A 26,110-nucleotide genomic window follows, 5' to 3' on the forward strand; every position below is an offset into this window, starting at 1 on the left:
GCAGTCAAGAAAGAGAAGGAAGACCCTTCCGATGGGATTATAGAGGGAGAGGGGTGTATGATGACATCAGAGAGAAAGGTGGGGCCTTGTAGACCACAAATTTAGTGTTTAAGTGTCAGGAAAAGCCATGGAAGGGCTTTAATGAGGGCACTGACAGGACATGACTTAAGTTTCAATGTCAAGTTCACTTTTTCAGGAGGAATGCATTTTGAGGGGGAAGAATGAAAATGAAGAGACTGGCTCTGAAGCTGTTACAGTTGGCTAAGAAACAACTATGGTTTAGACTAAGGCGATAGCAGTGCAGAGGTGGGCAGATGGGAGTTTCAAGATAATTGTGTTTAATAGATCAATAGGACGTGCTAGTCACCTGGATATTGGAATGAAGGAAAGGGAGGAATCATGAATGACTCAGATTTTTAGCTTCAGTAACTGGTAACTTAACTTCCCTTCTGACACAGGGAAGGCTACACTGAGGGAACCTGCTTAGGAGGGAAAAGTATAGACTAGGGAACAAGCTAAACTGTTTTAACAAAGAGATCCTAAAATATAGTGGTTTATATAAAATAGAAGTGTATTTTCATTTTCACATAACAAGCAAGAGGTGAGCAATCCAAGTGGTAGGCAGTTATGCTTTAACATCTGTCTTCTGTCTCTGGGTCCAAGGTAGCTGCTCCAGTTGCCACCATTTCCAGCCAGTGAGAAGAGAAAAGAGAAAGTGGAAGGCAAGCAATTTCCGGTTTAAAGAATGTGACCTACATATGCCCATATATGAGGGCTCCCCCCACAAATCATCCCCCAGGAGAGAAGAAGTCCCCTTACGTTCAAGTCCGTATTATATTTTCCATGTTATAGGGCACTCTTGTTTTATATTAACAAAGAACTGTGAGGACAAGAACATATTAGCCTGATGCCAGCCCAGTTTTGGATTCTTACGGAGGTCATTCAAAAGCTGGTCTTGCTCTGCCTCTTTATGTGAGGAAAGCATTGTTTCATCCAATGCTTGGCTGAGTTGTGGTTTCCTTGGCGACTGTAATACCAAGATGCGATGGGCAGACATATTCAGACCTCTGCTTTTAGTGACAGGCAACAGATGCCACTTGCTAGAAAAAGAATCAGGTTCTACTCTTGGCTGTGGCACTAACTAGCTGTGTGAATCTGTTTCTCAGTTTTCTCATCAGCAAAATCATGGTGTTCTTCCGATTATAACATTCTGTTTTCTGTGAGAATGAAAGAATAGTATGCCCAAGGCCAAAAGTGAGTAAAGAGAACTTCTATAGATTCAGAAGCCAGACTGAATGCTAATTCTATCTGTGGCTCTCAAAATTTACATGTTGGAACCATTTACCAAAGACAATAGATTTTCCTCTAGATCAGAGTTCTCAAACTTGGCCAGATAATTCTTCACTGTGGGTGGCTGTCCTGTGCATTGCAGGATATTAAACTGTACCCCTGGCTTCTCGCCACTAGATGGTAGAAGCGTCGCACTCTCAGTTGTGACAGCCCAAATTTATCCAGACACTGCCAAATGCCCCGGAAGGGCAAAAGTGCCCGGATTGAGAACCACTGATCTAGATGTATTCCTCTAAGTAGGATTAAATAATACACATAAACTTTAATTATCAATAGCTCTATTTTATAGATAGGAAAACCAGAACGTTTCATGAAAAATGAAATTCAATGTACAATGCATAATATAGTCAAAGATATAAAATGAACTGGCGTCTAAACCATTTCCCATCTTTAATCAATAAACATTATTCTCTTAAGAGGAGGTGAACAAATTACCCATATTAAAAACACTGAAAACAAACACCATTAGTAAGTACCATTAAATGATGAATAGTTCTACATCCCTCTAAGCTCTCTGGATTCTGTTAACTAGCCCTCCAAGGTAAACATAATTATGGCTTTTGTTATGGCTTCATATTTCTTTACAACAGTCACTAAACTAATTTCCAATCTGGTAAACCTAACAACTCACGCCATTTAGTTTTAAACAGAATTCTCTCTTAATCATCAAGCTAAAGTCATAAGAAAATAATGACACAGTCACTTGAAGGTCACCTCAGTCTACTGTTCACCATGTATCTAATCATACATCCTTAAATTAATTCCAGCAGAAAGTCTAAGGAATTTATGGATCAATCTCCCAGCACATCAGGCAGAGTGCTAATACAGTTAAAAGACAATACAGTAGAAAATCTTATTTAAACTTCTGATAACAAAACAATACAGAAGCGGAAACCCTCGTGAAAATTTTTTTCTCGTTTTGGTAACAAGATCATTAATACTTTATACTTGTGTGATACTGTAAGGTTTAAAGAATAAAATAAGAGAGCTCCGTAATACACTTGAAATATGAAAGACTGTACTAGAACTTACAGGCACAAAGTTGCTTAAGTTCCAGGCACGTCTAGTCAACCCTCATTTTTCATCAGGACAACTTCAAGGAGGCCCGCTTACAAAGAAGCCATTCTCTACAGACGGCTCTTACTCACTACATAGTTCTTAGGGTAAACATGTTTATACTTTGACTGAACTGTCACGTGGATGTTATAATCATGGCGATTGTACATCACTATTCGGTGAAATTTCTTGCCGCCTTTCATGATTTCTTCATTCTTTTTTTCAGTGGACATAAGATTTTCTAAATAGTTTGAATCTTCTAAGTACATCTCATCTCCTGAAAAATAATATTTTAATTTTAGTGTTATTTTATAAAACATTCCAATATATTTGTGATATATAAATCAGTGTTTATTTTTATCTATTTCAGGTGTTTGGAACTGAGATAGTTGTTAAAAAATCCTAATTTTTTGTGCTTACCTCAATTTATTTTTTGTGTTTTTAATACCACCCCTACCCTCCCCAGTTCTCCAATTTCCAGCCAAGAATTTTCTTTGGGTACATTTATGACTAGTATTTTTTCATCCTGAACTATAATTTTTTACACTAATTCATGACTCTCTTTATCCCATTCAATGTTAATGTTGGCCTTGATATCCATATATTTTTGGTGTTTCAATGTGGGCTGCTCTAATCATTTTAAGGTTAAATTACAGAAATTACTATTTACACATCAAAACTGCTAAGCTGTCCCACTGTAGGATGAACAACAAATATTTTCACAATTCTGAGAAGTGAGATAAGCAGCCCTAAGTGAGACAGGTCACAAAACTCCACTGTAAGCGGCTACAAAACCTCTATCCTGTACTCACCCAACAACAATTGACCACCAACAAACTCTCTTTCAATCAAATAAGTACAATTTACAAGTTCGCATAATTTAAAATTAAAATGTAAAAAAGTGAGCTAATATACAAGAAAGAACTTTGTTAGTGTCTAGGAAATATATTTACATAAGTGTATATAAAGTAATGTATCCAGAATTTCTGGTTATAATAAATACTATGAATATCTTACAGACCTTGATCTTATTTAATTAGTACCTCTGTAGTGTGTAAAACAGAGACTGTAGTTCATGTCTCTGTGTGAGATAATACGGCCCAGAGCATTAAATGTGAATACTAACAAAAACATTGATAACTCACTGATTTACCTGGTAAAAGCTGGATTGTTCCATCAGCAGTTAATAATGTGATTGGCAGCCATCTTTCCACCCCTTCTAATTCACGATCCAAACAAAATTTGTGCAAGTCGGAGAGAGAGGCAAAGTGTTCTAGTCTTCTTATTTCGTAGAACTGTGGAGGTGCAAGCCAAATTTCCTTTGATATGAAGCTTTCAGTTGCCTCTGATGGAGATGACCACTGCAGAAGACAAAGGTAAGGCTTCCTGAAGTTTATCCTATAGACAACGCAAGACTCGAGATCCTTAGATCAGTACCTAAGAGCTAACTGAAAATGTAAAAGTAATTCATTAATGTGTCTCGCTAGATTCCTCTGAGACAACATGAAAAGATTTGGTGAAGAAAGCTGGGTTGATCCCCTTCAGAGGTTGATTATTGGGACACTGATCCTGAGAACTAGTAAATAAACCAGGATAGATCACAAAGGGTTGACCTGGGAGCGTTGTTCAGCATAAAAGGCAGGAGATGCTAAGAAGTCAAGGTGGTTCTGGTCACTCCTAAAGGAAGACTCTGAAGTATAAACTCATGACAGCAGATTGAGAATTTAGTGCCCATTCATTCCTCCCATAAATGGGCACCTTGGCTAGGCACTGAGGATGTGGTGGTGGATGAGACAAAGATCTCTCAGGCCCTAATAGGGCCTTCAGCAAACAAAATGTAGCGTGATGTGTGCCATGTGTTACAATGACGGTAAAGAGGCCGGAGCAAGAGAAGCTTTCAGGAAGGTCAAGAGATGTGACTCAGTCTATCGGCCCAGGAGTGTAATAACTGCACGGTATCAACCAGATAGCACTTACCCATTTCACTTAAGTGGCCTCACTGCTGTGACCTGCCCACTCTCCCAAGCCTTCCTTCCATACACATTTAGATAAAAAGAGCTGATTCAATAATATGAAATAACCCCAAAAGGTCTTTCTTCAACTGGTTTACTAAATATCTCCTTACACTGGGGAAACTGATTCTCACACCCAAAACCAGGGAGTTGAGATTGACTGCCTTGAATATCTATAGGCCCAAAGTTTACAAGCTTGTATGAGAAACCTGAGAAACTTGTTAAATCTTCAATCTATGGGGCCCAGCAATCTATGCTTAATAAGCACCCTAGATTCTTCTGAAGTTGGCCAAGGTTACATTTTGAAAAACAAAGCTCTGGCCTCAAAGGACCACCCAATCTCTAAGGTATCCTGTGAGTTCAGTGGTAACAATGAAGATAAAGGGTTAAACAATAGCCATTAACTCACTTAATTCAAACTGTTCAGGTTGGTCTAGACCATAGGCTAAAATAACTTAAATAACTTATTGTTTATTGGTTACTTGTCACTAGTAAAACACTAGTTTTACTAGTTACCAGTAAAAGTATTTTGAGCAAAAATACTTTACATAAAGTATTTCCAAGCCTTAGGATAACCCTGCATACTCTTATTTTACAGATGAGAGAACGTAGGAAGATCCTCTAACTAAAAAACCTGGGCTTCAAACTCACAGGGCGGTGGTGGGGTGGGGTGACGCTGGCTGTAAGTTCCACTGTTGCCCCTCAGTTTCTGAACTTCGGCAGTACTGACACTTTAAGCCAGATAATTCTTTGTGGAAGGATACTCAGCAGCATCCCTGGGCTCTACCCAGTAGAAGCCGGTAGAAGTCCCTGAGTTGTGACAACCAAGAATGCCTCCTGACATTGCTAAATGCACCTGAGGGTGGGATGGGTAAATCATCCCATGTTGAGAACCACTGCAATGAGACGCCCGCGCACCGCATCGAAGAGTAGACCCCGCTCGCCACAACTAGAGAAAGCCTGCATGCAGCCACAAAGACCCAACACAGCCAAAAATAAATAAATAAAATAAATAAATTTATTTTTAAAAAAAAGAAAGAAAAGGGAGAAAATTTGAAAATATAGCAATAAATCTATTCAAAATAAAGCAGAGAAGAAAAAAGACTGAAAAAAATGAACAAGGCATCAGGGACCTGTGGAACATTGTCAAGTAGTCCAACATACATGGAATCCCAGAAAACAGAGGGAGGTGAAAAATATTTGAAGAAACAAATAATTAAATAATAAAACAAAAAGAAAACCACGCACATCATAATCAAATTACTGAACACCAATAATTAAGAGGAAATATTTAGAGTAGCCACATACACCAAAAACACAAACACACATTACATACAGAGGAACAGAGAGTTAAAAGCAAACTTTTCTATGAGATGATGGATGTTCACTACATTTACTGTGGTAATTATGTCATGGGATATGTAAGTCAAATCATTATGCTGTCACCTTAAACTTACACAGTGCTGTATGTCAATTATATCTCAATAAAACTGGAAGAAAAAAAAGACTTCTCAACAGAAGGTTATGCAAACCAGAAAATAATGAAGCAACATTTTTAAGTACTGAGAGAGAAAAAAAAAACAAACCCTGTTAACCTACATAGAATTCTATACCCAGCCAAAATATCTTTCAAAAACCAAAAGCAAAATAACGTATTTTCAGACAAAATTTAGAAGATTCACTGTTTAGAATGAATTTAGATTCATTCATTCTAAACAAATTTAGAAGATCTGAAATACATGACATATTAGAGGTAGTTCTTTAGGCAGAAAGATACCAGATGTAGATTAAATCCACACAAAGTAATGAAGAGTGCTAAGAATGGTACATGTGCAGGTAAACATAAAAGACATTTCCCCCTCATTTTCACAGTCTTTAACAGATTGACTATTTAAAGCAAAAATAATCAGTGTATTATAGAGTTTATAATAGAAATAAAAGTCAAATGTATGACAACAAAAGCATAAATGACAGGAGGGGAGAAATGGAAGTATATTATTTTAAGGTTCTAATACTACACATGAAATGACAGATGTATATTGCAAACCCTAAAGCAATCACAAAAAGTACAGTTAATAAGTCAATAATGGAGATAAAACACAGTCCTAAAAATACTCAGTTAATCCAAAAGAAGTCAGGAAAAGAAGAAAAACAGTTCAAAGAATAGAAGGGACAGACTAAAAAACTAACAGCAAGATGGTAGATTTGAAGTTAACCTTATTGAGAATAACACTGAATACAAATGATCTAAACACTTCAGTTGAAAGGCAGAAACTGTCATACTGGATAAAAAAGTAAGACTATATGCTGCCTACAGGAAACACACTTTAAATATAAAGACACAGATTAAAAGTAAAGAATGGAAAAAGATATACTATGCTATTGCTAATCAAATGAAAGTCTGAGCGGCTGTATTAGTATCAGACGGTAAACTTCAGATTTCAGAATAAGGAACATTGCCAGGGATAAAGAAGGATATTTCATCATAATCAAAGGCTCAATCCATCAAGCTTGAATAGTCCTATGCAGCACCTCACAAGGGAGCTTCAGAATACACGAAGCAAAACCTGATGGAACTGAAAAACTGAAAATAGAAAAAGACAAATCCGCAATTATTCTTTGAAGATTTCAGCATTCCTTTCTCAGTACTTGATGGAACAGGTAAATGATATGAAAGACCTGAGGACACTATCAACGAACTTAACCTAACTGACAGTTCTAAAAACACTCTATCAAATACAGCAGAATAGACATTCTTTTTAGGTGCAGAGGGATCATTCACCAAGGTAGACCATATTCGTGGCCATAAAACAAGTCTCAAATGAAACAGTCTCAAATAAATTTTAAAAGACTGAACTATGAGGAAACAAACTGCTGGGGGTTGAAATGAGTTAATGCACGGCAAGTGCTTAGGAAGGAGCCTGGCACCTGATCAGCGCTAGCAGAGCTCCTAGCGTCTCCGCTGGCCTCCTGCTGGAGAAACCGCGTGGGGAGACATCGTCGAGGCCCTGGGGCTGTGAAGCCGGGGAAAGTAGAAAGCAGTTCACCAAGGTCATGGCTTTAGCCTGCTGGCCGGGGGCCGGACCACCTGGGTCCCATGCCCGCTCAGTCGCGTACTGGCTGTATGTGCCTGAGCAAGCGAATTAGCTTCCCTGGGCCCGGCCTATCTGGAGGTTCCGGGTGGGCCTGGGCCGCCGGCCGGGGGTGGGGTCCTCATTCCCAAGCTCCAGTGGGTCCCTACTCCGCGCCGGGAGGACGCCTACCTGGCAGTCCACCACCTCCACCAAGTCGGGGAAGACCGGCGGCGGCTCGCACAGGCAGCACAGAAAGAAGGTGGTCTCGAAGCGGCGGCCACGGCGCTGCGTGAAAGGCGTGAGCCAGGCGCTCCAGTCGTGCAGCGCCCAGATGTCGGGAGTGCAGTCTAGGTGAGCGCACAGGCGCAGGAAATGCTGCGGGTCTCGGCGGACGCGGGCGCGCCAGTCGGCCAGGGCCGGCGGCGGCGCGAGGGCGCGGCCCGGCTCGGACGCGACGGGCCCGGGGCCCCTGGGCCGCAGCAGCAGCACGCCAGCCTCCTCGAAGGCCTCGCGGATGGCGCAGATGCGGAAGGCAACGTCATCCGGCAGCGCCGCCTCGTCCCCGGCGGCGGCTCCGGGCCTGGCATCAGGCAGCACCGGGAAGGTGGCGCGTCTGGGCGGCGCCGGGCCCAGGCCGAAGCGGGGCGGCCGGTGGTGCGGCGCGAAGAGGCTCAGCCAGTCGGCCGAGCGGTCTGCCGCGTCCAGCACCCCACCCGGGAAGACGTGCGCCCCGGGCAAGAAGCCTTGGCGCGCGGAGCGCAGCAGCAGCAGCAGCCGGAAGCCCTCGGCGGGCGGCGGGGGCCGCGGCGGGGCGGCGGCCACCGGGAGCGTCCAGCCCGCAGCCAGCACCACGGTGGCCGCCCGCCGCCAACTGCTTGGGCCCGGCCGCAGGGGGCCGCTCATGGCGTGTGGCGGCGCGCGGCTTCCGGGCTCAGCTTCTGGTGAGGCTGGAGTTTTCCCCGGGCCTGAGGACGGAGGCCGGCGTCTCGCTGGGTGAACTCCCGGCAAGGTGCGCGCTGGGCGATCGGTGAACCCGGGCTGTTTGGCCTCACCCGCGCCTGCCTGTAAGGGGGAGAAGCAGGCGTGTGCCAGTGCGGTGAAGCTCCGCCTCGAGTGCCGTTGTTCCCAGCCGGGTCACTCTCGCGGGGCAAGGGCTGTCACAGCCGCTTGCTAGGAGGGCCTCAACACCCTCACTCAGGACACTCGGACCAAGAGCAGGAATGCTTATGATTGCACAATGACTTGTCGAGGTAAAAGTGCGATGCAAACCTAGGTCTGGTGACACCTATCCGACCAAAACCCGAGAACTAGGACTTTCTCGATTAAACAAAGAGGGTTTGTTTCCTTTGGCGGGGGGGTGGGGTAGGGGTGGATGGGGGGGCGTCCAAGGGCTAGGTGTCCGAGCTTTGCAATGAAAAACTGATGCATGAACCAGATACCAAATTACAAATTTCACACTGCACAGTCTGAGTGTGAAAGGTCCTCCTTGAATCCCCAGACAAGCTCCCATCTTGTGATCTGGACACCTTTTATTGTCAGGGCACCTGGGACCACCTTAAGCATCTTAGGTCACTGGATAATTTCCACTTTCATGGGAGAATTTTAATCCAAGCCTAGAGATGGAAATTTTGCTCTGCTCCACCTTTAGAAAGAGCCTGTTAAAGCAGTCTTCTCTTTTATAGCGCCTTATCCGTTACTAACGGTTTCTCCACAATAGCTGTTATAGTTGATCACCCATTTGTTATGTGTCCGGATATGCATATAGACTATTGTTGAGCCTCATTTTCAAACTATCATTTTAATGTGGGATATTCCCTGGGGGAGAATCCAGAGAGGGCAACAGTAGTATTTAGGTTGATTTTTGTTGGCATCATTTTCTAAAGATGCAGATCCCTGTGTACTGACCGCATCCCAGAAACAGGAAACAAGACCACATGTTTAGAAAAACACACAGAGGCCAAGGGAGATCACATGTACTGGCAGGTTGGGGGAGGGGGGGGAGTCTGCCAAATTTCATCCGTCTTGAGTCTCTGCATAATCCACAGTTAGGGACCCCTCCCTTACCTGCTTTCCCACTGCATGGCTCTCTGCTCTGAGACAATCATTTCACAATCTATTGTGGAGTCTACGATGGCACCCTGGAGCCTGTGTTTTTAACAGTCCCCCAACTTCTCCAGGTGATTTCAGTGCTTTAAGCCATGGGAAGCCATAAAAGGTGGTGACATGATTAAGTTCATATCTTCAAAGGTCACCCTGACAACAGCCTGATGACTCAACTGGATGGGGCTGTTCTGGAGGCCCGTGGAACGTGCTGGGGAAGAAATGGTGAGGGTCTAAACTAGGAGAGTGGCTGTGAAGAGGGGGTGAGGTGGGAGGAAGGGAATGATTCACCAGAGAGTATTTAGGAGGTAGACTTGAGGTAACGTGGTAATTGGTTGAATATGCAGAGCAAGGGGAAAGAAGGAGTTAAAGTTTTAGCTTGGGAGGTTGAAAACTCGGTGGCTTCAAACAATGAACATTTATTATCTCACAGTTTCTGTGGATCAAGATTTCAAGAGCATCTTAGCTGGGTTGTTCTGTCTCAGTATTTCACATGAGACTGGTGAGCATGTCAGCTGGGGCTTGATTAGGGGCTGAGGGATCCATTTCTACAATGTCTCACTCATATGGCCGTTGGCCAGAGGCCTCAGTTCCTCACCATATTGGCCTCTCCATAGTGCTGCTTGGATGTCTTTGAGACATGGTAGTGAATGATCCAAGAGAGTGGAAGGAAGAAGTCATGATGCATTTGCTGACTTAGCCTCAGGAGTCACATTCCATCACTTCCACAGTATCCTATTGACACTGGTCAGCTCTATTCTGTGTGAGAGAGGACTACATGAAAACACCAGGTGGTAGGGAACATTGGTGGTCATCTTGGAGGCTGGCTACCACAGTGGATAAAAAAACCATCGAACCATTAGGAGAAAACAGGTAAATTCCTCTATAGTCTTTGATTCAAAATCTAGAAGCATAAGGGAAAAGATTGATCAATTTGACACACTGTGCATATTTATAACTTTATTATGACAGAAGACACCATAAGAAAGTCCAAGATATAATAAACTGAGAAAATATCTCTAATGCCTATCACAAAGGACTGAGAAGAAAAAAACCTCCAATTGTGTAGAAAATGGGCAAGAGACATGGAAAGACGGTTGTGATTTATGTAAGGTCACACGTGCAGCAAGTGTTGTTTGGAATCTGTCTCCAGACCTATTGGCGTGTCCTCCAAGTGTCCTGCTCCGCCCTGTTCTGCCAGGGGCACAGTGCCAGCTACTCCAGGCCTGACAGTAAGTGCACACAACCATCCCCTGCTAGGACTAGCAGTTACCATGTGCCACTTGATCACAAGAGTGGAGTCATTTTGTTTATGACAACAGTTGCTTACTTCAGAGAAGGACACTTGACTCTTGGTTCTTATGTTCCACTGGTCTGGTCTTCCCCAGCTATCTTTACAATAAGAAATGTTCTTATTTGATTAGAACATGCATGATCCTGAAAGAAAAAAAACAACTTTCCAAACGTCATATTGTTTCTTACCCATAGCTCCAAATGGACTTTTATTTCAATCTCTACTTCATTGAGCCCAAATTCATTTCTGTTATCCATTATTTATCACGTTTTTCAGTGGAAAAAGAAAGGAAGAGAATGCGGGGGCTAGCCATGGAGAGATGACTTCAGCTTGGAGAATCCACTGTAGCAGGAGAGTTTGTTCAGCCTGCCTAGAAACGAAGGCACGTCACTGCAGTTAAATGGAATTCACCTATGAATGACCAGCAACATCCAGTGCACCAAGAATCATCACATAAAAACGATTGCTCAAAAGGTTTTTTGAAAAGGGTTTAAAAAAGGTGCACAATATGTTTTCTCAAAAATGCATAGATTCCACTTAGGTGACATTCTGGAAAAGGCAACACCGTAGGGACAGAAATCAGATCAGTGGTTGCCAGATCCTGGGGTGAGAGGAAAGGATCGCCTACAGAGGACATGGGGGAACTCTTGGGTGGTGACGAAAACATTCTAGATTGCAGCGGTGGATACATGGTTGTACATATCTGTCAAAACTCAAAACTGCACACCTAAGAAGGGTGAATGTTACTGTATTTAAATTATACCTCAATAAGTCTGACTTTAAAAATGTACAGATTCCAACTTCTAGATCAACCTGAATTTCCCTCTGTAACCTTGACCTTTTTATTACATACCTTCTTTCGTTGACAAGTTTATCTAGTTTTAATCTTCAAAATGATTTCCAGCCGATTTTACCTAAGTTATAGAAAGTTAATGTTTTCATATATATTGCTTCTGTTGTCCAACCGTCCCATTTTAGGCAGCCAACATTTATTGAGCCCTGTGCCTGCAAAAAGTCTTCTCTCAATATCCCTATGAAGTATATCCTATTATTACTCCCATTGTAAGGATGAGGAAATTGAGGTCAGGGAGATTAATGAAAATCTTCAATAAGAATGGATCCGGGGCTTCCCTGGTGGCGCAGTGGTTGAGAGTCTGCCTGCCGATGTAGGGGACACGGGTTCGTGCCCCGGTCCGGGAAGATCCCGTATGCCGCGGAGCGGCTGGGCCCGTGAGCCATGGCCGCTGAGCCTGCGCGTCCGGAGCCTGTGCTCCGCAACAGGAGAGGCCACAACAGTGAGAGGCCCAAGTAACACAAAAAAAAAAAAAAAAAAAAAGAATGGATCTGAACTCAGGGGTACCCTATTCCATAGTCAGTGCTCCTAACCTCGATGCTATTCTGTCTTGATGCTGCATTTCAAAACGTGCTTCTGATTCCCTGCAGGTAAGATGCCAAAAGTTTTGCTTTGCCTGTTTGTGGCGCCTGGCGGGGTGGGGGAGGGGATGTGTGTTGTGAAATTGTTTCTCATTATAAATGAGACCCTGTTAAAATTTATATTTTAATAACTAATAATTTCTAGATGATAAGAGCATTCAAACTTTTATTGTAAAAACAATATAACAATATTAAATAAAAATATATTGAAAAAATACCATTCATAATTCCACCACCTTTACATTTTCATTTCTGTATATTTCCTCTTAGATCTTCTCTATGTGCCTAACACATACCTACAGACAAAGGACATTCAAATTTGCTTTCTGACAACAGCATGTTAGAAGGACTCTTGAAAATCATTTTGCCAACAGGAGTTCTCATTTGGCTTGTTTACGTTTGTCATATAAGCCTTAAGGTTATAACATTCTAAACTGAAACACCAAAGAAGCAGGATGCCCAAGATCTCACAGTACTGCAATGAAAACACCCACAATCCTCTGTGTAATGAGATGAAAATAAGTAAATGAAAGAGAGGAATGCTTTTCCAGAAATCCATCTTGTGCTCATGGACAGAGAGCTGCAGCATGTGTCAGTTCCTGCACCTTCGGTCAGTTCCTAAGAGCCAAAGAAACAGTATTTGAACATGACTTTGATCTACAGTGACCACAGCCAAAGATTGTTTATGTGGAGACCTACTATTCTTCCTGGATTCCATCCTGCATTAAAAGATGAGTATAATTGTATTGTAGAAAAGCACCTGGAGATATATAATCCTGGAGTCTTTCTGAACATCTCTTTATGTAATGAAATCTGTGAAGGGTAAATATGTTGATCAGGATATTCACTTCCATTTAAATGTGCATGAAGAAGATTAAGAATATCTTAAAAACTCATAAGAGTTGCGCTTCCCTGGTGGCGCCGTGGTTGAGTGTCCGCCTGCCGATGCAGGGGACGCGGGTTCGTGCCCCGGTCTGGGAAAATCCCACATGCCTCTGAGCGGCTGGGACCGTGAGCCCCAGCCGCTGAGCCTGCACGTCTGTAGCCTGTGCTCCACAACGGGAGAGGCCACAACAGTGAGAGGCCCGCGTACCGCCAAAAAAAAAAAAAAAAAAGGAGTTGATAGCTGAATCATTTGAGGGTGCCTTTTTCAACTAAGTTATAAATGCTGCACGTTATCTTTAATTTTTAATTATTAATAGCCATTTAGTTAGACAAGTTATTCAAACAGCAGACACGGAGCATTTAATTCCAACTAGGATCTGTTGCCATATACAAAACAGCCCATGCTGTGCTCATTTCCCCAAATCAGGCAGCCAATGCAATTATACTTCTGAGGGCACCAGGTCAGTTACAGAACAGGATTCTCTTAGACTCCATGACAAATGATGGGATTTCACATCTGTAATTTACCAGAATCAGTTTAGATTGCTGGGTAAAACAAACTGTTGAATAAACACTAGGCTTTCTTGGACTCAGACTTAAGAGTCTGAATTTAAATTCCTAATCTAATTTAAACACTATAAGTAAGTAGCATTTATACAAATTTGCTTTTAAGTCCAGACACTAATTCTGATGTGGACTAAAATCGCAGTAAGCTTACTTCATTCTGATTTTTAAAATTCATATGGAATTTTACCAACAGACTAATTTTAGACAAACTAAGATTCCATTTCCATATGCACCAAAACCAACAATGACAACCCCCTCCCCACCAAACCCCCAAACAAAACAACCCTTTTTCGTTTAACTGCATTCTATTAAATGTTTTAAGCCCTGGAAGGGAACTTTGAGTTAATCAGTTGCCCCCCCCCATTTCAAAGATGAGGGAAGTGAGGCACAGGGAGGTCAGTGACTTGTCTGGGGTACTCAGAGAGAAAGGCAGAGCCCTGCCCATCACAGCTGGTCCCACGTTGCAGGAGGAGGCATTCCCCAAAGGAAAGCAGAGGCCACTGCTAAAGCACTTTTGTTTCTTAGCCTGCCTTGCAGGATCACACTTTGGGGCTTGTACCCTTCACAAACATTCATTACAGAACAGAGAACTGCATTCTGAGAAGTAACTGTGTAGCTAAAAATGTATCAATGTGCACATTGAAAAGGAAAATGCAGCATGATCAGGGTCCTCATGCAAACTAGAACTCTCTTCAACCCAAACGGCTTTTTAGTCATTGGACAGCACACATCTCTTATGTAGCTTATTGTAAACCTTAGGTAAATTGTGAAGTTTATGCTCTAATTTGACTTACCAAAAATATTTTCCCTTGTGGCATTTAAAAGCATACATTCTTAGAGAACAGGAAAAAACAATTTGCCAGGCATATTTTTCTTCTACAAACATTATCGTGTTTTCTGTTTTTTTCTAATAGGAATAGTTGAAAGTTCCCGTGATAAGTGCCTTTGGCATTCCAAGTTCTTGTCTTCTCAGTATCAGATAAAGCTGTGCTATTTTCCTAAAAGAGAAGCCAGGCATGTTTTCTCTTACAGGTATTAACTTTACAAGAGATTTATAATAGCACTTAACTTTTGAGGTAAATATCTATCCTTTAACTTGTACCTTTAATTTAGGAAAGTAGACTCTAACACTGACCATTATCATATATACCCTATATTAAATATTTGTAATTTTTTAATCACTTGTATCATGGTATAATATCATAACAAATATTTTTAGAAAATTAATGACTTTGATATCCAACATCTACATTGAATCAGGCTTCTACCAGAAAGCAACCTCTTGAATTATACATAGAAATGACAGCAGGGAGATATTGCTGTTATTGAGCAGCCTATTGCTCAAGCAGAAAGTGATTTTGCTTACATCATATAGCAAAAGTCCTATTAGGCAATGTTATAACTCCAAATAATGCCAAATATTACAAATGCTTAACATTTTCAAAGAGTTGTATAGGTTAACATGTCCACAGGATAAATATGTTTATTGTAATTCAGCTTTTTTGGTGTGTGTGCAATACTTTATCACTAAGTTCAGTGAGCAGAGGATTCTCAGAATCAGGTACACATCTGATTGCACATATAAGTAAATACTCAAGGATGTGCCAAGTGGGTGGAAAGAGCGAAAACAAGAATTTTGCTTGTCCCAATTGATCTCTATGGATTACACAACTTCCATGCTTCATCTTAGCCAAAAGGCAGAGAAGCAATGGATTATACAACTTCTGATGGGTTGTTTCTTTAATACATTCTGATGAATCATGACCCAAAACTCGTTGATAAGGACAAAGAATCACAGTTTTAGAGACAACAGAATATATTTAGGGATATTTTCCAACACTGGGTCACAATATGCCCCAGCCTCTTTTTTTTTTTTTTAAAGATTTAATTTTATTTATTTTTGGTTGCATTGGGTCTTCGTTGTGGTGCGCGGGCTTCTCATTGTGGTGGCTACTCTTGTTGCGGAGCACAGGCTCTAGGCGCGAGGGCTTCAGTAGTTGCAGCACTCGGGCTCAGTAGTTGTAGTCCACAGGCTCTAGAGCACAGGCTCACTAGTTATGGCGCACGGGCTTAGTTGCTCCACAGCACATGGGATCTTCCTGCACCAGGGATCAAACCCGTGTCCCCTGCAATGCAGATGGATTCTTATCCACTGAGCCACCAGGGAAGTCCCCCCAGCCTCCCCTTACCTGAAAGAAATGAGACTTTGGGGAAGGTGACAGAGATTCTGTGTTGTGTTGCATGTGGGATGAGGAAGAGGGGAGTTAGGAAACTTTCTGTGTCATTTCTGAAGGTACCCTGGGAAGGCAGGTGTAAAAAGAATTTGACATGGCCCAATTCAGTCACCCAGATCGGATGAAGCAGAAGGAGTTCCTTTTATTAGTTATTGTTATAGAACTCTTAATCGGCTTAAGACTTCTGGGTCTTTTAAAACCATTATCACAGAAACACACAAACAGATCCTCTGCTTTCACTATCTACAGTACTGGAATCTGTGTGCTCAGGAGGAGTGGGAGTGGGAGTGGGTGATCAAGGCTGGGAGAGGGTGGCCCGTCGGACTGGGTGCCCAGACAGCACTACTGCTGCTATTTGCTTCTGACCCTTGACCCTCCAAACTGCCCTTGTGAAAACTTGCCGATTCCCTCCTCCTAGTCCCCTTTCTCACTTCTGGGGTGAAAAAGAGAGAGAGAAAAAAAAATCCGTGTCACTTTTCAGCCAAACCAATCTCTGGGTTTTATTCCAAACTACCTTCAGAGTTAAACGCATCTGTTTTCTCAGCCTTACTTCCCCAACAAGGCTCTCTCTGATCCACAGGTGGGAGCTCAGTGCTCAGGCAAATTCTAGCCTGGGACCTAAGGTGTTTACCACATTTCCTTATTTACTGCCACAAAGAGGCTAGGGCCACCTAACTTCTGTCATCTACATCTGTGGTTCCAGTAGTTTATGCTATGATCTCCTGCCTTAAGAAGATAGATTTTAAAAATAGGTGGAGATGTATGTTTAGCAATCTAAGTATATAAGTAAAGACACTGTGTATGACTCATTGGCACCCGTATGAATTCGTGGCCAAATGTCCTTTATAAAAAAAAACAGCTTTGACAGTACACAATGTGGCTACAGGATTTTTCTAACAAATGATTTTTTTTTTTAATCTCCTTAAATTTGAAGTTAAAGCTGTTACGTTCTAACCCAGTCTCAGGGCTAATTGGCTCAAGACCTCTGTGCCCAGTGATGCCCCACTTGACCCTCTCGGGGGCAGTGTCCAGGTCAGGGAGCTGTGCAGCTCCCTCCAAAGCCAGCTCTCCTACTGGCCAGCAAGCAAATTCCAAGGGATAGATAGGATTAAGGGCTCCAAAGAGGATTCCCCAGCCCTCCCCCAAAGGAGGATAAAAACTCTAGTCTAGTTCTGGAACAAAAATAAGCCCCAGCTAAGGAGAAAGTGCCTGTTTAGATAGCCGGTGGCCCTTCCCAAAGCTTGCACCCCTTCCAGACTGACTGGGCAGAGCCCTTTTCAATAGGCAAGGGTGTGCAGAAGTGTGTAATCATGTGCTAAAAGAAAGCACGTTGCATGAACTTCTATTTGCACACTCTCCTAAGCTTAGGCCCCAAAGGATTAAGGTAATAAAACTGCTTACCTCTTATTGCAGTTTGTTTTCTCGTCTAGAAAACAAACCCCACACACACACACAGGCCAAAACACACTTCATTTCACCTCACCCTCTTTCCAAACTGCCCCACTCGGAGAATGGGAATCACCGGCAGGGGTGGGGACACCAAGCTCAGACTCAGTGTAAACACGCCCCGGCAGCACAGGCAGTATTAACTCGGAGGAATCTCCGCTCACTACGAACTATTAATAGGGGATAAAGCTCCTGCATACATTAGCGGTAATGACCCGGTGGCCCGCGCAAAATTAACTCCTCCCGGGCCATCAAGAGGAAGCCATGTTCTGCCCAGGCAGATGTGTGCTTGAAACGCGCGTATAAACATACACGTACACACGCAGGGTTTTAGAACCGCTCCCCTTAAACATGCCAGATCCCACTCTCATCCCTAGTCCTGGCGGTTGCAGATGTTCTCCGAGGGGTGTCTCCGGGTAGCGAGGAGGTCGTTCGCGTATGGGTCAACTCAGCTTCGCCACACACACGGCCAAGGCCACAGCCGCCAGCAGCACGGCGCTGAAGATGGTGGCGGCCAGGGCCTTGCTCAGGTCGCAGGGCCCCATGCGCTGCTCTACGGACACACAGCGCATCGAGGAGACGCCGGCGCTGGGCCTGGCCAGGAGCTCGGCGCCTGCCGCCTGCCGGGCCTGCACCGTCCAGCGGGGCACGTTGACCTTCATCTCCATATCGTGGATCATCTCGCCCACCTGAAGGATCTCCCGCTCCAGCTGGTGAAGGTCTTCCACGTCGAAGCCGCGCTCCGCCTCGTGCCGCAGGCTGCGGGCGCTCAGGGCGCGCGCCGCTACGTTCGCTGCGCCGCCTTCCACCCCGGTACGCACGAGCGGCCGCAGCGGCTTATTCAGCGGGAACTCGGTGCCCAAGGTCAGCGCACGCCGCATGTCCGCTTCCAGCAGGTCCAGGCAGCCAGAGAAGGCCACCCAGAGGCGCTCGAACTCGGCACGTTCCTCAGCGCCCAGGCCCCGGTCGCGCAGCGGAGGTGTCAGTCGGCCGCGGATGGCCACCGCCAGCTCTTGCGCCTTCTGGCGCGTCTTCTGCAGCTCCTCTCGCAGGTTCTGCGAGTCCGCGGAGCCGCCGATGGTCAGTACCAGGTGGTGGTAGCATGCAGTCGCCTTATTGAGCGCGTCCAGTAGTGCCTTGCACTCCTCCTTCGCCATGGCGCTGCTCTCCGGCGCAGCCCGGCCGCCTGCGCCCCTCTCAGCCTCACGCCCTCAGCGCAGCAGGACACAGCCAGCCCCGACGGCGTCCCCTGGCCAGGCGGCCCGAGCACTCCTCATGGCCTGAGAGGAGCTAGCCACTGCCGCTGCTGTCTACAGAGCCGCTCAGGATCCACGACGTGCGCTTCCGCGGACTCGGAGCGGAGAGAGAGCCGTTAGCTGTTTCCCGTCCCCTCGTCCATCCTCCCCAGGTGCGCTCCTAGTCACACGCCGAATCTCTGCGCAGTCCTCGCCTCCACGGTAGCCACCCGCGAAGCCCGGGTTGCGGTCGCCATCCTCCTCCGGTGCAGTCGCCAGGGCTAGCCGGCCGCGGAGCCGCGCCCTCAGCCTTAGCTGCTGCCAAGGGCGGCCGGGTAGGGTTTCTTAGGATCCGCCCACCCCCTCCCATCCTCGCTGGGCGCTTTCATCCCCTGGACCAGGGATAGGCGGGGCCCCACGCGGGAGGTCACGTGTAGGTCCCCCATCTCCCCCTCCGCACCCCATTACGGTCTGGAATATTAGCGCTCGTCAGATCCAATCCTCTGTTTTACGGAAGGGGAAACTGAGGCTCGATAAAAAAAGGGGGGGCTAGGATCACGCCACGTCCATGCAAGTGAAGGGGCTAGAACCCAGGTACCCTGACTCTTAGACCCTGCCAGCGACGGGAGTGGTTATGCTTCGTAGGATTGGGCACCTCCGTCTCCCAAAACGAGCAGTAAAGGGCGATCTGCGGGGCGGGACGGCTCCCAAAATCTCCCCTTCTTAGACCAGCCCGCTTTCCAGCAACAGAGCTTGGACCCCACCCCTTGGATCAGATCTGCTCTCGGCCCCGCCCCCTCCCGTTCCGGGCACGCGCAGTCGGTGGCTCTGGGCTGGTCCAGCCTGAGTAGGAAGTGCTGTGTGCCTCCTGAGCCCCACCCCCGGCTGGGCGGACTCAATGATTGCTCTGCGCACGCGTCACTCTGAATAAAGACGACCTCTCATTGGGCTGACCAGAGATCTTGAGGCGCGGCTCCGCCCGACGGGGGTGGGCGGTGGAGCAGATCTGCGGCGTTGGGGTGGTGGGCCTGAGGTCTGAACCGAGGGGCCGGGAGGGGGTCGGCGCCGCTCTGGGAAGAGCGGGGAGTGAAACTATGTAGCCTTTTAAGTAAGTGTCCTCCCTCCTGTCTCCTCCCGCGCCCTCCTTCCCTCGGGACTGCTGCGCCTCGGGGCCCAGAGGCCGGGCGGGGCCCCGGAGCTGGAAGGGGGAGGGGCTCTTTCCTTTCCTCAGCCGGCGCCCCAAGCTGGGCTGGCGGTCTCCGGGCGGCCTCCAGGGCCCCGGCCCATCGCCGGGTGGACTGCCCCGCCCGGGCTCTCCGGCTCCTGTCCTCAGCCGGGCTCGCTCTGCTCCTCTGGTGTGTTTGCGAGGCTAGGGGTGGGGTTGGCGAAGCATGTGCCCTCTGACTCCCGCGGCTCCAGGACAGGTCAGCAGGTCCGGGATCCCGGGAGCTCAGACTTGGGGCAGCACTGTCGTTCACGGGCTGGGTGGCCTCCACGGTTTAAGGGAGGCCTGGCGGGGCGGGTGGAGGGGAGGGTGGGGGTGGGGGTCCGGAGCATCGGGTCGAGCTGTCGTGGTCCCCGCAGTAATAAAAGCGCGGGGGAGAGAGGAGGGAATCCCTGCTAGCCTGCCTCTCATGGGGCGGGGTCTCGTCTTCCTGCTGGGTAAAGATTTCTCCAGGAAAACTATGAAGCACCAAGAGGTGTTCCGGACTCTGGGTCTGTTCACTTCTTTTCGTTGAGAATGGACTGCCCGTAGGCTCGAGAGGAAGGCCGTGCCGCTCTGGCCGACTCTGGAGGTGCTGGGGACGTGGGCACTCGCGGCCCGTGCAGGGCCACGGGAGCAAGTGGCGCGTCTTCATTGAGGATTTAGGACATTCAGGGAATGAGGGGCAGGGGCGACTGTAGGGACTACTAGTTTGCCATGCGAGCTGGAATTTTCCAAGTCTGTGGGTTTTAGGGAGGGAGGCCCCTATTTTGATTAAGTAATGTACCCTTCCACCAGCCCTAGAGAAGAAAGACAGATATTAGCGGGATATTTACATTTCCAGGCCGCCTTGCCGGGCCTGATGTTGAGGCAGCCCCCCGGGGTCCAGAGCGCTAGGTTCAAGGCTCATTCTCACTCAGCAGTCTGTCCTTTAATTGGTTGTTTCACTGGTGGTTTGTGGCCAGGGTTGGATGGTACTCTGGCCCTTGGCCATTCTCTGAGGTGGAGGGTCCCAGCCACCTATGGGCCAAATGGGGCCTTGACAGAGGAAGAGTAGTTTTTAGGACAAAATCGGTAAAAGAAGGGAGAGCGCATCTCTTTGGGGAGCTCTGGGGACAGCAGAGGGAGATGAAGCTGCAGAGGTGGGCAGGAGGCCAGGAGTGAGAGACCCTCCATGCCATGCAGAGAAGTTGAGAGTTAATCTGGTAGGGAGTGGAGGGGAAGTCATTGAAGAATCCTGCACAGACTTCAGTGTTGGAAAGATCACTTTGTGTCTTTCAGGTGGACAGGTCTGTGGTGAATCAAGAGGCAGGGCCTGTCGGCCTCAGAGGGAGAAGTGCAGGATGGGAGGAGACACAGGTACTTCTCAGGAGCCCTAGTGGCAGGAAAGCAGTTGGGCCGTTGAAGCTGGGTGGACACCTTGGGTGAGTTCTCCTCACCTTGGCTTGTCACCCGAAATAATCCCACCTGCCGGGAGAGCAGCAGTAAGTGTCTGCATAGAGCCTTGGGTCAAGGTTTTGATTGTGCCTCCTTGTGCCTCCTGTGTTGCCCTCATGAGGGCGGCTGCTGGGGCTTTGCTTTTTGCATGTCTGCCTCTTAGTTAGTGTTTCTGTCAGGGCTGTCCCTCTGTTTATGAAGTGCCAGGATTAGGTGGGTGTCCAGTAACTTCCTCCTTTCCTAGGGGAGCAGGGGAATGTGACCATGCGATGATAGGTACCAGATCTAGAAAGGATTCAGACCCCAACAATTGGACATGATTTGTCCTGAGGTTGCTTCCACATCCGAGAGACACTGAGCAGTGGTCCTTGGACTTCCTGCCCTCCTGCCCAAAATACTGGCAGGGACGTGGGTGCTGGTGGCTCCCCTGCAATTCTAGGAGCAGGGTGATGGAGTGGCATTCCAAGGGGCAGTTATGCTCCTCCAAACTTCCCCCGCTCGGTGAGTGGTCACAGCCCTCTTCCAGCCCTGAGGCCTTCTCTCCTACCGTGATCCTCCACATTCCAGCAGTCATTGTGTTTAGCCAGCTCTGAGCATGTTCATTTTTTTGGCTTTTGGCCAGTGCCTGCAGGACCGCCTGGGGCCAGCCCCTCACCCTCCCCTGCGTCTGGGCGGTGGATTTCCAGCTTCTGTGACAGATGATCCCTTCCTGGGAGCTTGATCTTTTTCTAACACGTCACTATCATTTTGTTCAAGTGGGGCCAGCAGTTACTGCATGCCTGCAGTGAGCCAGGCAGCGAGGCTGCATAGTGCTTTGAAGAAGAGCTTTGAGAGACATATGGGCAGGAGCCATAGACATTACAGGCCAGAAGGACACAAGTGACGGTAGTGCTACACGTTACATCATAAAATTGCTTCCATTTGGTATTAAACATAGATGGATAAAAAGTTTTCCCTTTTGGCCTTTTCCTTCTGAGTCACAAATTAAGCCAGTTGGAGAATATGCCTGGTCGGGGTCTTTGGTCAGAGCCCTGGCAGGGCAGGAGAAGCCACAGCAGTGAGATTTCAGCAGGGAGTGCATCTCTGGGAGGTGCAGACTTTCCTGGGCTGGATTCTGCTGAGCCAGCCTGCACGCTGTCACCAGATGGTCCCTGACAAGCCAGACTCATCCGGGCTGGCAGGACGGTTGAAGACCACAAAACCACGAGTGTACACCGCCTCCTAAAATGCCCAGAACCGGTCTGAGGCCTCACTTGGCGGTCTTGTTCAGAGTAACCTCAGATAACTCACATGCAGGGTTATTTGGTATCTCTGACTGACTTCACTGGATTTTCTATAAATCATCCCATCATTTGCACTTAGGAAGGGGTGGAATTTTTTTTTTTAAGGAGTTTTATATATGAGGATTCACATGTCTTTCCAGTTTTACAAGGAAAAGTCAGTTTACTTTACATGTTATTCAATATTTTAAAATATGAAACCAATTCTTGCAAGTAAACTTGTCAGATTATTTTAAAGCACGTACCCCTATATAAGAATTCAACTCTGGCATTAAGCATTATTACATATTTTTAACACTGGGACAGAAAGGTCGAGAACAGTGCTGGACAGAGGTCTCTGAATCCCTACTCCTGGACAGAGGATCCAGTCATTGGCATCCAGGAGACTGATGCCCAAGAGAGAGCAGATGACTTGGATTGAAAACCAGCCAGCTCCATCTCATTCACGAGCAATGCTTGCTGAGAGTCTTGTGTGTTTACACCATTCATGCAGTTGAACTGAATGTTTTAATGTGGCATTCAGGGCCCTTCCCTTCCCATGCTGCCCCTCTCTGACCTGCTCTGTTTGGATTCTTATTTCTCAGAGCTCATTTTCACATCTAGTCAAAAAAAGTTTATTCTTGAGTTTTCTTTGCTCACCAGGAACGTGTTCCCACCTCCTGACCCTTTGGCCCTGCTCTGGTCCCTGCCAAGGATGCCTCCCACACTCCCCACCCCAAACCCTTCCCTGTTGCTCCCTTCTCTATCTCGTCCTTACTTCTCCTGGCACTGTTCTGTTTTTGTTTTGTTTTATTATTATTATTTTTTTAACTCTTCTTGCTTCCCAGTTAGGTGGTTAGTTCCTCCATCAAAGCCCATCTTGGGGGCAGGGGTGTTGCTGCTCTGCCAGCATCTTGTCTGAGGAGCAAGGAGGAGTGTCCCTTCCCAGCTTTAGTCTGACCTTGTCGCATCCTGTTTCTCATGTGGTTTTTATGTAAGGCATCTTTACTTTTGTGCTCCGCCATGTAGAACCAGCTGTGTCGGGAACTAGGAAGAATTTTGTTTTCTTGTGACTCTGTCCTAGCAAAATTATATTATCCAGTTGTTCTGGTAGAGACTCATAAAAGGATTATCTGGGTTCCAGTAATAATTGAATTCAACAATTCAAATACCTGAATGGTTGCAGAGCTGGGGCCTGTGAAGGGATTATACGTAGCCATTTTCATGCTAGGCTCTTCTCCCTAAGAGGATCTGCAGGGAGCTCAGGGGCCTTCTTTAGGCAGTCCCCAGGATGGCCTGCAGCTAAGACAGCTCAGGCTGGACCAGACCAAGGGAATTTGATGCTGAGCCTGTGTGGCTGTCATGGGGACTTTTCCTTTAGGAGAAATGAAGTGTGGAGTCTGTGCATCTGTGGCTCATGAAATAACCCCTAATCCAGGCATAATTATTTTACATGATGAATGTAGTGGTTAAAGGGATGGGTGTTAGAATAAATTCTGACATCTGTCTAACCTGGAGTTGGCCAGCTGACCCTCAGTTTTTTCATCTGTGACGTGGAGCTAATGATACCTATGGTTATTGTGAGCATTAGTTATAGTTAATTATCTATAGTTATTGTGAACATTAAAATGGGATGAGGATGTATAGATGTCATCACGGTGCTTGACCAAGGATGCTCTCAAATGGTGGCTGTTTTTAACATTAGCTATAAGGAATAGAATTCATAATGCACTTATGCGTACTGTTCTGGTGTTTTCCCAAAGAGGTGTTTGGGAATACTGTTACATAATGAGAAAGTAATTCAGTTTTTCACTCATATTTCATTCATCTGATTGTATCAAGGGTAAGTTTACTTGATGCTCTTTAATAGTTGCTAATTTTCTTCTTTTAATGAAGAGAAGAGGCCTCAGGCTCAAGTTCAGAACCTTTGGCAGGCAGTGGTATGTAGCCAGATTTTAAATAATGTCAATTGGATATATAATTTTTAATTTTAAGATGATCTTAATGGGAAGTGATACTATTTTTCATTTAAAGTAGTAATAAGAGTGCTTTTACAAATAAATTTTAAGTGGGAGTAGGTGTTTAAAGGAAAATGTCAAACTTTAACAATAGGGCCATTGTGTACAAGTGTACAGGTTATTTATTGCACAGGTGTCCTGCCTGGGGGAGGAGAAGTGTTGGCAAACTAGGCTGATATATATAGCCTATGAATTGCTTACTAAGCCATGTGCCGTGGCACAGGACTGTACCTACTGGGAAGATGGGGTGCCTTTTTGTAATTCTTACAAAGGCACCATGTGGGCTAGCAGAAAGTGGCAGTACATTGGTGTGCAGTGTAGCAAAAATAGTGAAGGTAGCATGTAAATGGGAATCCTGCAAGACAGGTATTCATATTCTCCATTGTACAGACTAAGATGGAGGCTCGGAGAGGTGAAATGACATGGCTAAAACTCTGACTTCTTTTCTGTGCCCATTTTTCATATTCCTCTCTCACAGTTCAGTAAAACCACACTGATGTATGGTAAGGGGAGCAGACCAGGGGCATTGGAGGCCCCATTCACAACAGGAGCAAATCTATACAGGATATATAAATAATGTCTAATAAAAGTTTTATATGATCTATGATCTTTAATGAAGAAAATTTAATTGGAGGACATAAAAGAGGATGAAGGTGGAAAGACATACCATGTTCATGGATGATAAGATTCGTTATTATAAAGACGTTGGCTCTCCAGTCCATAAATTTAGTACAGTTCCAATAAAAATCCCAATAGGAATTTTCATGGAATTGATAAACTGACTCTAGTTCATGTGATATCATAAAGAATTAGGAATAACCAAGTCATTTTGGAGAACAAGGGGAGAGGCCTTCCTCTGTGAGATGTCAAGGCTTATTATGAAGCTGTAGTCATGAAAATGAATGTGGTCTAGCCCTTCCCCATCCAATGTAATAGCTACTAGCCACATGAGGCTATTAAGCACTTGAAATGAGGCTAGTATGAATTGAGTAAAATACACATCAAATTTTGAAGAGTTAGTAGAAATAAAAAGAATGTAAAATATGTCAGTAATTTTGAAGTATTGATCACATGTTGGAAATGTATTTTGGCTGTATTAGGGTAAATAAAATATATAATTTAATTTCACCTTTTTAAAATATGGCTACTAGAAAATTTTAAATGACATGTAGTTATGCATAATGTATATGTAATTACCTTTCTCACATAAATTTGTTGGATGGCGCTGGTCAAGACCATTGAAACAGAATAGAGCCCAGAAATAGGCCAAACATATATGGGAACTTGGAGTATGACAAAGGCAGCATTATCAGCTAGTGTGAAAGGGATAAAATATATAAAAGAAGACAATGGGACAGTTGGCTTATGCTCTGGACTGAATGTGTCCCCCCAGCCCCAACCCAAATTCATATGTTGAAGCCCTAATCCTTAATGTGATGGTATTTGGAGATGGGGCTTTGGGTTCTAACTGGGGTTAGATTAGGTCATGAAGATGGGGCCCTAAT

The 26,110-nt window shown here is 45.6% G+C and overlaps 3 protein-coding genes across 14 annotated transcripts in view; 1 reads left to right on the plus strand and 2 right to left on the minus strand.

The window, feature by feature from the left end:
• Nucleotides 1–550: 550 nt before the first annotated feature.
• NUDT19 (nudix hydrolase 19) lies at nt 551–8,531 on the minus strand. 2 transcript variants are annotated; one of them, XR_009536896.1, is made up of 4 exons: nt 7,682–8,531; nt 3,560–3,767; nt 2,383–2,683; nt 551–1,217 (listed from the first exon to the last, which is right to left on the minus strand). XR_009536896.1 is itself a non-coding variant. In XM_060129673.1 (3 exons), the coding sequence occupies exons 1-3, from the start codon at nt 8,393–8,395 to the stop codon at nt 2,478–2,480; spliced, it is 1,128 nt and encodes a 375-aa protein (XP_059985656.1). In that variant the 5' UTR covers nt 8,396–8,530; the 3' UTR covers nt 1,612–2,477. The 2 variants fall into 2 exon arrangements, 1 of the variants encoding a protein (XP_059985656.1); XM_060129673.1 differs by lacking the exon at nt 551–1,217 and having other exon boundaries at nt 1,612–2,683; nt 7,682–8,530.
• A 7,949-nt stretch (nt 8,532–16,480) lies between these two features.
• Nucleotides 16,481–19,009, minus strand: RGS9BP (regulator of G protein signaling 9 binding protein). Its single transcript, XM_060129675.1, has one exon. The coding sequence runs from the start codon at nt 18,607–18,609 to the stop codon at nt 17,896–17,898; it is 714 nt and encodes a 237-aa protein (XP_059985658.1). The 5' UTR covers nt 18,610–19,009; the 3' UTR covers nt 16,481–17,895.
• An 841-nt stretch (nt 19,010–19,850) lies between these two features.
• Nucleotides 19,851–26,110, plus strand: part of ANKRD27 (ankyrin repeat domain 27) — a 52,787-nt gene continuing 46,527 nt past the window's right edge. For 2 of the 11 annotated variants that reach the window (XM_060130974.1, XM_060130977.1), the window contains exon 1: nt 19,859–20,111. The gene's annotated coding sequence lies outside the window, so the exon portion shown is untranslated. Of the gene's footprint in view, nt 20,112–21,172; nt 21,251–26,110 lie in introns of all 11 variants that reach the window. The other 9 variants (XM_060130976.1, XM_060130984.1, XM_060130980.1 and 6 more) reach the window with 9 other exon arrangements.

This window comes from Lagenorhynchus albirostris, chromosome 19 (genome assembly GCF_949774975.1).
Source record: "Lagenorhynchus albirostris chromosome 19, mLagAlb1.1, whole genome shotgun sequence".
NCBI lineage: Eukaryota > Metazoa > Chordata > Mammalia > Artiodactyla > Delphinidae > Lagenorhynchus > Lagenorhynchus albirostris.

Excerpts from the sequence above, each read along its gene's own strand:
- NUDT19 (XM_060129673.1), bottom strand. The coding sequence starts at position 8,395 with ATGAGCGGCCCCCTGCGGCCGGGCCCAAGCAGTTGGCGGCGGGCGGCC. Across the intron at positions 3,768-7,681 it reads TGGAGGTGGTGGACTGCCAG|TGGTCATCTCCATCAGAGGC; the intron begins GTAGGCGTCCTC and ends TGTCTTCTGCAG. Across the intron at positions 2,684-3,559 it reads AACAATCCAGCTTTTACCAG|GAGATGAGATGTACTTAGAA; the intron begins GTAAATCAGTGA and ends ATTATTTTTCAG.
- RGS9BP (XM_060129675.1), bottom strand. The coding sequence starts at position 18,609 with ATGGCGAAGGAGGAGTGCAAGGCACTACTGGACGCGCTCAATAAGGCG.